The sequence below is a fragment of the Haliotis asinina genome, chromosome 5, assembly GCF_037392515.1.
Source record: "Haliotis asinina isolate JCU_RB_2024 chromosome 5, JCU_Hal_asi_v2, whole genome shotgun sequence".
NCBI lineage: Eukaryota > Metazoa > Mollusca > Gastropoda > Lepetellida > Haliotidae > Haliotis > Haliotis asinina.
Genome location: NC_090284.1, coordinates 52,181,279 through 52,194,880, shown reverse-complemented (window position 1 = coordinate 52,194,880; position 13,602 = coordinate 52,181,279). Strand labels below are relative to the sequence as shown.

The following is a 13,602-nucleotide window of genomic DNA, read 5'->3' as shown; positions in this document are numbered from 1 at the left end:
ATAAAATACATAACGCAATAATCAATGAGGCACATAGGACACATGTACTGTTTTTGTCTGATACGTAGAACTCGCTTACAACTTCACATCTGTATGCTCCCGTTAGATAATAACTTATATATATGTTCGTGCTTCTTTTAATGTAATCCGAGACCAGGCTTAACTGGGCTAAACGGAACTCACGTTTATATACCTTAAACAAGAGACATGCGATGTGTTTTAAACGTTTATATTATTGCATCTGGTTCTTTTCAATGCCATGCTATAAATATATATTAACCATTCACGTTTATAGTCAAAGTATTTAAAATCCGAAATGTTAAACAACAACTTTCATCCAGTGAGGTTCGACTTTGACTATATACATGTGACATTGGCTGTGGAAGCGTTTTACTGTAATGAGCTAAACTGTAGTGCTGGGCGGAAAATAAAGGGATACACTTTTCTCCACAGGGAGCATTACGGAAGTGACTGCGGAGCTACTGTTTTTAAGTCAGTTTCGTGCTTCATTACCTTTTCAAAGCTTGCACTTCAGTAAAACTATTTACCCAGCTTAGGAAAGAACCGCTGCAGCTGTTTTGTTATTCAGCATGAGCACGAACGCAAATTTACGTCATTCGGGGTCTGGTTTGGGTAACATTTTGATAGCACTGGAAAATGTTTTTAATTATTCTAGTGCCATCTTTTCGTCAGTGCTATTTCACCAGAAACCGAATATTAAAGCATAAAGAGTTTAAACATTTTCGGGGCTGTCTTGTTAGGTTAGAGGTGTTATTTAACCCCTTAACAACCTTATTTGGTCGAGGCGTATAATACGTTTAGTAGCTCTCCCCGCCCTACCAAACTAGTAAATAGGGATAGACTATGTAGATCATACGATATTGTTTCAAGGCCGATACTGAAGATCAACCCTGAAAGATTCAATTTTGCGATATTTGATACTGTTTCGTCCGAAGAGGCTGGTAGCCAATTTGTATGATTTTATGTTTTAATTAACATCATTAGCATACACGTTGTGCAACAAGTCACGAGCTGCCCAGCGGCTATTTCGCTCAAGGCTGCTGGACATTGACCATATGTATCCCTCGTTCATCAACTGAGCGGAACAGGAAAGTCACACTTCTACCTATCGTTTATGCGTCAGCTAATTTCTGAGACACTGATTAATTAACACCTCCAGATCCTCTTGCCATCATACCTCACTTTAACGTGTACCTCACAGTTGCTGGGGCTCTTCAGACGGTAAGTTAATAAGTGTTCGGTTGCAGACCCTCCTCCAAACCTCTGATTTGTTTATATTGCCTTACAGTGTAAATTCTGATGTACCTGGTGCTATTTAATCATATTCGTGAAACGAATAATGGTTTACGAACGCTTGAGAGCTTGAGAGAGAGAATGAAAAATGAATGAGAGAGGGAACGTACACAAACACGGATGATAAGGTTGAAACATATAGGACGATTATTGGCGTGTGGTGATTCAGGGAAAACATATTTGATATTTTCTCAATCGACGTAAAAACTCGTATTATTTACAATAGTGTAATAGTGTATGCATTAATACTTTATTATCGGAATATTGCAATATTCATTTATTATAATATATTTATTTCTGTTAACATTTGTCACTTTTTCAAGTGCAAGTTTAATTATAGGCCGGTGTATTCTAGTTAGTAGTCATGTGTCGTCTGCTGTGAAGGTGAAACCACACTCTCTTACTCCTTTACTCAATCTGCTTACCTATAAATCCGAGAGTCCATAGGCCCATAGTCACACTTATTTACAAATTATGTGTGATTATGACTGATAGAAATATAGATTCATTATAAATAGGAAGACAGATTCTCTTCACCACGGCGTAGTTTCACCAAAGTGATATTTAACATGGAGACACATGAATATAATGCATTTGTTGGTGCTAGCATTGAAGTATGTATTCAGTAGACGTGCCTTCTCTACAGTGCAGTTTATGATTAGTACATTCCGCACCAGAGCACATGGGCGTCAAAAGTTCACCATAACGGGAGCTACATAGTTTTAACACAATATATGTTTCCAGCGTACGGTATACCCGACAATCTCATATTTGACAGACACTCCCTAGTTCCAAACACTCGGAGAAATGTGAATAAGGGGTTTCTACGTATGTGTTGTATGCGCGCATTGATTGATAACACTGGGGGTAGGCCCTGCCCCACCTAACTGGAAGCTGCTATGTGCCATTTGCCGATGGACAGTTACAAATGCGATTGCACTTGAGTACATGATGCACGACTCTGAAATGCATGCACCATTTAATGAATATATCGAACATACATCTAACACTGAGGGGCTACCGGGCGCGTATAGAATATATACTCGACATGGTATACGGCACTTGATGCACCGTTATAGTCAATACCATTACTTTGCTCTTCATGTTATCTGGTACATGGCCACCACTTCAAACAGTTCTCAGCATTAGAACGACGATGTTACCGCACATTTTGTACATTATAATATTTCTGAGGCCAATATAGGAGGTATATTAATCCATGGCTTTGTACGACAGTCTGTTCTGAAGTTCTGAAATAGTTATAGTTCGAATTGATGGCAGTTGGTTTAAAGCTGCTGAGGTTGCTGTCTATATACAGTCTTTGAATGACATGTAGAAGCGATACACATAAAGGCAAGAATTTTATGGATGTCTGCCTCTTTATTGTGATGGACACGAAATTTCGGAGTATATTCATACTCCTTCATCAGTTGAATGTAAGTATTAGGAAACAGACAGCTGTATATGTACATGTGAAAATGAAACAAGAACAGCTAGCTGATTGGCACTAAGCGGTACTCGGGGATTGTTAATGCATTTTAGTATCTTCTTGTTGTCGATGTAGGCTGACTGCCGTGATGGATGCAGCTTGACAACTAATTTCACACTGTTTCTGTCTTAGAATCTACCTGTAAACCCAAAATAACGCCATGTTACTATCTGTCCTTCCTTGTGGAAAGCGAACCACGTAGGCGATCGGAACATGTGTATTCAGATCTCTATGCTTGTGATACATCATCAATGACCCCAACAAAAGTGACTTTGTGGCCAGATATATATAATACCTTCATACCACAGTGAGACTCTTTTGAGCTGATCCCATAGTTGGTGGTTTTCATGACATCTCTACGTCAATGTTTCTGGCTAGGAAACCTGATCTAGACCGGCTTTGTTAAACGAATAGCGTGACATACTGAAAGAACACCACTGTCTCCGACTGCCTGAATACCGTGTCTTTGTTGTAAGGCCATACAAAGTTATTGCTTGTCAATGTGATCGTACATATCTGAGGTGTGTCACCGTTGTTTAGGTATATACGATTTAAGTGCACAAACAGGAAGTGAGTGAGTAAGTTTTACACCGCACTCAGCAATATTCCAGCCATATTTCGATCGTGTGTAAATAACCGAGTCTTAACCAGGCAATCCAGTGATCAACAACATGAGTATCGATCTACGCACTTGGGATACGATGGTATCCCGTTAGTCACCTATTACGACAAGCATGTGTTACAGAAGACCAATTCTCCCCCTACATTCACGGGTTCCAATAACAAGAATCCATGTACATTTGGTACAGTTATGATTTTCCTAGCATTTGATCATACCCTTTTCAGTTTCGTGTCATCAATCACATTGTAAATTCAAATAGTTCAATTGTTTATCAATCAGGTCTCCAGGTGGTCAGTTTAGTAGTGGAACGTTTATTAATGGTTCCATGTAAGATAAATCGTCATTAAGTACTTTTGAAAAGGATATATCGTCTTATTTGTGCCTCAAAGGAACGCCCATTTTCTGGTGTCCCCCACCGTGATATTGCTGGAATATTGCTGAAAGCGGCGTAAACTCACTCACTCACTCAAATGAACGAGGGGCATGTCTAAACAGTGCAATCATGATGCAAACCCTGTTACTACTCAATTACAGAATTTCGACCTGGACCCTGTAATGTGAACGGCACACATGGCCGTGTTTATTGTACTTGTGCCTGTACGCCATTGTTTCCTGTTTCTTTCATATACTGGAAATACGATATCGACAGTTTTATCTAAATTGTTTATCTGACTGTCAGTTCATAATATCATATCTGTTGTTATAAGTTGTTGATTTTCAGGTCAGTCAATGAGATATTTAGTAGTGTTAATTGACAAAATGCACCAAAATCATTTTAAGGAAGCAGAACTATATGTCCCTATATTGATGTAAAGTTTGAAGTTTTGAATTTTAGTCTAAATCATATTACCTATAAAAAAAGAAATAAGTTGCATAGCAAAAAACAAAACAAAACAAAAACAAAAAACAAATAAAAAACAACAAACAACAACAACAAAAAACACACAAAAAGAAGCAAAAACAAAACAAAACAAAAACAAACAAACAAAACCCGATAGGCCTATTTAAACTTGCGGTTGCTATATTCTATAATGCTAAAGTGTACATCCATGGGCTTATCTTTCAGACTAGGGAAGACCCATGAAATGATTCCTTACATGTAAGATTTCATTGACTTCTCTTTACATCAACCTGCAGATATGACACATGCAGTTTCTAGATGTAATAGCTGACACCACATATTCGTGTGTCCTGTGTGTCTTCATTTTGTAGATCGGCCTCTTGAACAATAATAAAGCAGTTCAAGTGGAACTACCTAAAGTTTTGTAGGAAATTCTTTATTTTGGTCGAACTTGTTCTGACATTTTTATCATTTAGATCGACTGATTTGTAAAAAATAGTTGCGTACCGAGAACGCTGTCGCAGACCTAGAATACTTCAGTTTTGCGCATGGATCTACCATTTAATATATCTCCCTTTGTACTCGAATGCGTTACACTCAGAATAGATAAGCTATTTATACAATAAAAATGTATGTGTATAGTACAATTGACATGTACACAATGAAAGAACGTTATAGGACTCAGACTGCGGATAAACCTATCAAGGATGTAATATTTCGTTTTGTTCATGATTTGCAACAAACGTAAGACCTGACTGGGCTAAATAAATAAGTGAAATGTTCCTCGGGCATCGTCGCGTCACATTTTTTATTTCCATTAAAATAAAAAAATATTGACTTTGCCATGTCCCGACCATCCATTTCTGCACTATAAGAATGAGTGTCTGTAAGAACGAGTGTGACTGAATCTGCAACTCATGCTAAACACGTGCTAAACTTCCCAAGCTATATTTCGGAGAGAGAAAAAAATGGGTTCCTTCGTCGGCACTTTTTTTTCTATCAAAAATTGAAAAAAAAGTCCTAGCGCCCTCGTCTCTTTTGAAAAAAAATGTGCTCGAGAAACATTTAATATTTTCTATGCCTTATATTCTCATTCTACACGCAATACTATCACAGCAATACCTCAGACACTAGTGTGTGTTGGGGAGCGAACAGTTTTACTGTTTAAAGCAAAGTACGTCATGGCGAAGACCTTGGTAGGACCCAGGTTATTTATCTAAAACAGTCTGATTGATAAATCCCTGTAAGCGATTGTTTAGGGGGATCAACGCAGCGGTGATATTCTTTCATTATTCGATTACTCGTGCGACAATCACCAAGGAGTGCAAGGTTATGAAGTCCCGCCGTTTAGACCACTTCTAATGCACGCTATTGCCACAAGCTGAAGTGTTATGTTAAATTCCGACATTGTTTCTTGTGACAACAGACCCAGGGAGTACTCGGGAGTACTCGGGAGTACTCGGGAGACTAGTGCAAGTTGGGAATAGGATCGAAACATTTGCAATGGAGACAGAGTTTGAAACGGTAAGAGTATTGGTTTGTAAGCATGGCTATATCAGCATGGTTTTGGAAAGTTTGATATCGTAAATTATCCTGTCTGCGATATATCACCTTGGCAACGTGAAGTCTGAAGTCTGTAGTTATCCTGTCGGGGATATATCAGCATGGGAAGTGAAGAGTGATGTCAGTATTTATCCTATCGGCAATATATCAGCATGGGGAGTAAAGTGTGATGTCAATAGCTATCCTGATGGCGATATATCAGCATGGGGAGTGAAGTGTGATGTCAATAGCTATCCTGATGGCGATATATCAGCATGGGGAGTGAAGTGTGATGTCAATAGCTATCCTGATGGCGATATATCAGCATGGGGAGTGAAGTGTGATGTCAATAGCTATCCTGATGGCGATATATCAGCATGGGGAGTGAAGTGTGATGTCAATAGCTATCCTTTTGGGGATATATCAGCATGGGGAGTGAAGTGTGATGTCAATAGCTATCCTTTTGGCGATATATCAGCATGGGGAGTGAAGTGTGATGTCAATAGCTATGTTTTTGGGGATATATCAGCATGGGGAGTGAAGTGTGATGTCAATAGCTATCCTTTTGGGGATATATCAGCATGGGGAGTGAAGTGTGATGTCAATAGCTATCCTGATGGCGATATATCAGCATGGGGAGTGAAGTGTGATGTCAATAGCTATCCTTTTGGGGATATATCAGCATGGGGAGTGAAGTGTGATGTCAATAGCTATCCTGATGGCGATATATCAGCATGGGGAGTGAAGTGTGATGTCAATAGCTATCCTGATGGCGATATATCAGCATGGGGAGTGAAGTGTGATGTCAATAGCTATGTTTTTGGGGATATATCAGCATGGGGAGTGAAGTGTGATGTCAATAGCTATCCTGATGGCGATATATCAGCATGGGGAGTGAAGTGTGATGTCAATAGCTATCCTTTTGGGGATATATCAGCATGGGGAGTGAAGTGTGATGTCAATAGCTATCCTGATGGCGATATATCAGCATGGGGAGTGAAGTGTGATGTCAATAGCTATGTTTTTGGGGATATATCAGCATGGGGAGTGAAGTGTGATGTCAATAGCTATCCTTTTGGGGATATATCAGCATGGGGAGTGAAGTGTGATGTCAATAGCTATCCTGATGGCGATATATCAGCATGGGGAGTGAAGTGTGATGTCAATAGCTATCCTTTTGGGGATATATCAGCATGGGGAGTGAAGTGTGATGTCAATAGCTATCCTGATGGCGATATATCAGCATGGGGAGTGAAGTGTGATGTCAATAGCTATCCTGATGGCGATATATCAGCATGGGGAGTGAAGTGTGATGTCAATAGCTATCCTGATGGCGATATATCAGCATGGGGAGTGAAGTGTGATGTCAATAGCTATCCTGATGGCGATATATCAGCATGGGGAGTGAAGTGTGATGTCAATAGCTATCCTGATGGCGATATATCAGCATGGGGAGTGAAGTGTGATGTCAATAGCTATCCTGATGGCGATATATCAGCATGGGGAGTGAAGTGTGATGTCAATAGCTATCCTGATGGCGATATATCAGCATGGGGAGTGAAGTGTGATGTCAGTGGTTATCCTACCTGCAATGTATCAGCATGGGAACGTAGAGTGTAAAGTCAGTGGTTATCCTACCTGCAATGTATCAGCATGGGAACGTAGAGTGTAAAGTCAGTGGTTATCCTACCTGCAATGTATCAGCATGGGAACGTAGAGTGTAAAGTCAGTGGTTATCCTACCTGCAATATATCAGCATGGGAACGTAGAGTGTAAAGTCAGTGGTTATCCTACCTGCAATATATCAGCATGGGAACGTAGAGTGTAAAGTCAGTGGTTATCCTACCTGCAATATATCAGCATGGGAACGTAGAGTGTAAAGTCAGTGGTTTTCCTACCTGCAATGTATCAGCATGGGAACGTAAAGTGTAAAGTCAGTGGATACCCTACCTGCAATGTATCAGCATGGGAACGTAGAGTGAAGTCAGTAGTTATCCCAAGAGCAATATACGTGTATCACCATGGCACCGAAAGCATTGACGCCAGTAATTCTATCTGCAATATATCAGCATAGCATCGTGAAGTGTAAAGTCAGTAGTTATCCTGTCTGGGATACATCAGTATGGCAATGTGAAGTGTGAAGTCAGTTGTTATCCTGTCAAGGATATATATCAGCATGGCAATGTGAAGTGCGAAGTCGGTAGTTATCCTGTCATGGATATATTAGCATGACAACGTGAAGTGTGAAGTCAGTAGTTATCCTGTTGGGGATATATCAGCATGACAACGTGAAGTATGAAGTCAGTAGTTATCCTGTCTGGAATATATAATCATGGCAACGTGAAGTGTGATGTCAGTAGTTATCCCTTTAGCGATATGAAGACATGGCCACGCGAAGTGCGAGGTCAGTTGTTATCCTGTCTTAGCATGCTTACCTTTATTGTGAAGTAAGTGGTGTATATATCATCTTTATCAAAACATCTGAGAATAGATACGTGTATTGCAAAGTAAGTGGTGTATATACCATCTTCATAAAAAACATCTGAGAATAGATACGAGTATTGCAAAGTAAGTGGTGTATATATCATTTTCATCAAAATATCTGAGAATAGGTACGTGAATTGCAATGTAAGTGATGTACGTAGCTTTTCCATTAATGGCATTTAAGCATGGTTCTGTGTTTTTAAGATAAATACTGTATACAGCTTTCATTGATACACAGTTCTTGGTACGCACGACAAATGTTGCACATGTTGCACAACCAGCTAAAGGCAGATGTTTTCCACGAACAGATGTCAGCACACCAAGTTAGAATACGATCAATGGCCACCATGCACCGGAAACGAGGCTAACAACTCAAACAATCAAATAATTGTTACTGTATGAACTGAATTACTTGTACAGAGACGGTTTTGATGTCAAGTATGGAGTGAGAGCGTGAGTTTAGTTTTAATAGTTTATCCAGCAATATCAAGGCGGGATACACCAAAAATGGGCTTCACACATTGTGCCAATGTGGGGAATTGAACCCCGGTCTTCAGCGTGACGAGCGAACACTTTAACCTCTAGGCCACCGTGCCGCCACAAGGATGGGGTGTGTACGATAAGCCAAACTACAATAAGTAACTGTCGTTGTATGTTCACGAATGGATGGGATCCAAGTTAGTTGTTATATAATGTAATATGCTAGTTGTTTCGCCAAAGTAGCCAGTAAGAGATCGATAACATTAATACACCAGAAAAAACGTCGGCAGGTAAAGGTTGTCAGTCATGATAATATGCCGAGAGAATGCAGAATATTGGTGAAAGAAATATGAACGGACTATTGAAAATCAGCAATGACATCAGGTGCCACCCAGGTGTTGGCGAAAATGGTGGATGTTTTACCTGTCCCAACTGTCACGCACGCAATGTATGGGGAAGTCAGAACTTAACTGGGTTGGTACGCCTACAGAATGCAGGATACCTACCAGCCATATTGTTTAGTGTCACGTCACCCTAACCCTAACCCTTAACTTAACCCTAATGCTATTCCTAACCCTAAACCTTACCCTAATGCTAATCCTAACCCTAATCCTAATCCTAAGCCCAACCCCAACCCTAACCAAACGTGTTGTGAAAGATGGCGGAAGATATTCGGTATTCTGTAGCCTTCCCATCGTTTTTTGGTTAATGTAAAACTGAAACACTTAGAGTGGTTTTTCTCATGTGATGGTTTAGAGAAGTTTTTTTCACACTTTTACATGGCGTTAAAATCATATTTTAGTTTGTTCGTGGTCGGCGATCTGTGTTTTAGTTTTTATGGAACCAGCCAGATAAGTGGGCAAGCTGACTCTCCAACCATTCATGACCCCCGCGCCACACCCCTACTCCCCTGGGGGAGACTTCAGCACTATCCTACTCGGGCGAGATTGCGAGTCATGGAGATCTATAATGGCACACAGGTCACATTTGAGAGTCTGTGTTTAGATAAGGCTCACTACCAGACGTAACGGGGCACTGTTATGATAAACCTTCTAGCATCGTTCTACACACAGCCTTCCTCATGATGTAGTAGGTTGGGTTTTTTTCTTCCAAAATACGTAAACAAGGCAGAGATATGTCATTTGACTGTAGTCTTGGCCTTCAGTTCATATACATTCTTCATGGGGTACGTTTCGATTTTACAACCGCCCTCAAAAGAATTTGAGTTATCGAGGTGTTTCTTCGGGTTCTTAGAGCATAAGCTTGATACGGCAATTAAATATGCAGTAACGGCAGAAACCTATGACAACTGAATCGCGGTTCTCCATAGTGATTAAGGTCTGATAATTCCATTTTCTCCCCATTAAGGTTCCAATCGACGTAGCATCCCACATATGCATTCATAATGGTAAAATGTATTGAACCGCATTGTATTCAGCAAGCAATGGCGAGAACGAATCAGCAGGGACAAAACGGGCAGCCTGGTTCCAGAGTTAGTGGCGGAGCGTAGTGCAGGCGCAACAGGTCCAGGAAACCAGGTTGCAAAAAGGGTCTGAGATACTATTTGTTAGGACGGTCTGTTAAGATTTAACTGAAAGCGGTATAGAAGAAAATACTAAAATATTATTACACAGATGCAACTCTGTTGTTATACAAATCACAGAGGTCATATATTTTTACAGTGCTATCCTGCTGTTTGCTGATACTTTTTTGCAGCTGAAATATGATCCCATGTTTTATCGCTCTAGCGGACATTTGACCTCATTCATTTGAGCACACATAGATACAGTGTCATCTAAAATGGCTCTCGTTAGATGTCTCTTCACTGTGACTTCCGGGTTGTATAACTCGCTAGAAGTAGTGACAAGCACATGAAGGGTGTATTTGTTGTGAAGTGCAGTTTAACTGCGTTGAGGAATCGTGTGTGAAACAGTTTGAAAACAGAAATTCTCCATGATGGAACTCCTTGTACCCGAGATTCGGATAAATTCTGAGGTAATGTTTCTATTTGTTTTAAAATGTCGAGCAAAATGATGAATGCATAAGTAAGTATTTGAATGTTGGACAAGCGAAAAACACGGGAAATGCTTACTTGTATTCGATTTTCATGTACTTGTAGGGTGTAGAATTAAGAAATCACAAGCGTGATAAGAATGAATGTCTCGTATTATGTGACATGAATCAGGCCTCGCAAGGACGAACGTCTCATTTGTCATAGAGAATTTGGATAGTTTCTTTTGCCTGGCACTTAATGCTTATATTTCTTATGAAGACAAACAAGCTAAAGTAAGATGTTTTAGTCTCACTCATTCGCACATGTTTTTTCTATACATCCCCAGTGTTGTATAGGTTTTCGTCCATTGTGCATAGACCTGTCAATTTGCCTTGTTTTCCGTCCGTCCGCTAGCAGCATAAAGGAACCTTTCATCCAGATTATATCAACATAATGTTAGAATCGCTGGTTCTGCATCTCCCCACTACAGCCACCGTGATCGAGAAGTCTAACTGACCGTCTAAGAAGTTCACGTACCAGTCTCATCTCAGAGTCCACTTATTTGCAATGTCCGGTTCCACCTTGCTCCTCACAGTCCACTAGGGTTGTAATTTTGAAAACGACTGTGCTAGAACTAGGGCTTCTATAATCAAATAAATCCCAATTTATCACTAATTTGCTTACAGGACTTACCTGACAGATGGCATATTCTGAACCAACTATATGTATTTTGTAGTTACTGATCAGATACGCTTGATGTTGGCCAGTGTTAAACCGTGTCCGAGTCCGTGAGCATGATATGGGTTACATGTATAGGTTTAGCTGATCCTATATTGGGGCCTTAAAACGATAGATCAAGTAATTCCAGCTAATTCTTCTGATTCGAGAGGGTCACAAATCCTCTGTCAAGAACCCGTCTCTTCAGAACTTAAAACATTTCTAAAGCATTACTGACAATTATCTGATACTATGTCTGTCACTCTAAAATGTAGTTTGGCACGCCGTCTGAATTTTTATCTTCCAACATCTCGTATTTTTCCTGAAAGAAAGACTCACGTCCCGCCGTGCTATTAATCAAATATTGTTGAAGTAGGTGATACCCCGAGCAAGACACTCCAATAAGGTACACAGTGTGTTCTTTACGGTCTCCGTATCATAGGCGAGTATCTGGACAGAGCTTCATGGATTCATGATGAATCACACCAGGATGTTGCCAACTGGGACACACCATGCATAGTATCTATATACATGTATGTACATGTACTTACTTTTTTTATGCATTTGTGTGATACTCAAGAGTGACGTTTACGGTAGTCAAGTGCTACTTGTAAAGCAGAACATGCATTGCGAACACCTTGGCATCACGAGTGAGTGAGTTCACGCCGCAAAACACATTGTGACAACGTGGGGAATCGAACCTGTAATCTGTCTCTGCAGAGACTGGATATTTCCTTGAGCTGAAGATGAATATGAAATTTTAACGCAGTTTCCACTTTGGTTCAGGGTGAGGTTTTCTAGAGATAAATAAAACGCAATTTCTAAAATTTGGAAGGAAATCCATTGGAATGTACTTTATCATGAAACGTATTAACGGATTCATTTTCATTCTGCCTGAATAATGTCAAATTTAACTTACATCAACGACGGGAACTAAGAAGGTTGAGTTTACAGAGTGAACCGGAGTAAACCGAGTCGAGACGTGAGAGCGGAAGTAATAGTTCGATGAGACTTACTTATGTGTGTATTATGTTACCAGATGACGTCCTCCAACTGGATAGCCGAAAACATCCGATGTCGGGAGTGCTACAGAGCTGTGAGGTGAGTGTTTGGAAAGTAGCGTTCATCTTTCACGCATATATGTACGTGGCATTGACCTCCTTGACACTTTCGTTCCCTTTACATAACAGATTCTGCCTACGATTAAAGATTGCCTGATAATTGACATGAGGTCAGGGTTATGTATATATATTCTCAAGAAAAAAAAAGGAAACACATATAGGATTTCAACTGTATTTACATGTTGATTTTGAAACATCTTGTATGCTATATGAGTCAATGAAATGTACCGAAATTGCACACTGGGAATGCAAAAGTGTCCGTCTTTGGCACCAACTCGAGGAAAGTCAGTTCGAGTGTCGCATGGTGCCGCTGAAGTCAATACCTTGTGTGACCACCGTGGGCATCCAGAACTGCACGACATCGCCTCGTCATCGAACGAACAAGTGTCAGAGTCTCGTGTTGCCCAATCGCAGTCCACGCTGCTGTAGTGCCTGTGCGAGTTGCTGAAGTGTCTGCGGGTTACGGCGTCGCACCCATCTCACAGATGTTCGATCGGGTTTACGTCCAGGGGAGGACATTGATGTAGTGGTTCTCGGGGTAGTCTCTAGTGTGACGTGTTGTGTGGGGCATGTCATTTTCATGTTGAAACAACTCCGTCTGCCGATTATTGATTGGGAGGAAGTGTGGGCATAGGATGTCGTCACAGTACCTTTGAGCTGTCAGGTTGCCATAGATCATCACCAAATCACTTCTCCCACGGCAGGTGATCGCTGCCCACATCATAACACTTTCCCGGACGAATCTGTCCACTTGGGGAAAGCAAACGTCGGCGAATCGTTCACGTCGACGTCTGTACACCCACATTCTTCCATTGCGCCGTTCCAATAGAAATCGTGATTCATCACTGAACCAGATTCTACGCCAATTCGGTAGGTTCCAGGCCTGTATGTTGGTGCACCATTGAACTCGATGTCGACGATGTTGTCGAAACACAGGGTCAGAATAAGGCTCTCTGGCACGTAAACCAGCCTCTCTCAACCTGTTCCTGACGGTCTGTG

At 40.7% G+C, this 13,602-nt stretch overlaps 1 protein-coding gene across 1 annotated transcript in view; it reads left to right on the top strand.

The window, feature by feature from the left end:
- The first annotated feature begins 10,702 nt into the window (after positions 1-10,702).
- LOC137284753 (transient receptor potential cation channel subfamily M member 8-like) overlaps positions 10,703-13,602 on the top strand; it is a 42,062-nt gene continuing 39,162 nt past the window's right edge. The window contains exons 1-2 of the mRNA XM_067816712.1: positions 10,703-10,767; positions 12,522-12,583. Of these exons, the coding sequence (XP_067672813.1) occupies positions 10,726-10,767; positions 12,522-12,583 (104 nt within the window). The 5' untranslated portion in view covers positions 10,703-10,725. The remainder of the gene's footprint in view (positions 10,768-12,521; positions 12,584-13,602) is intronic.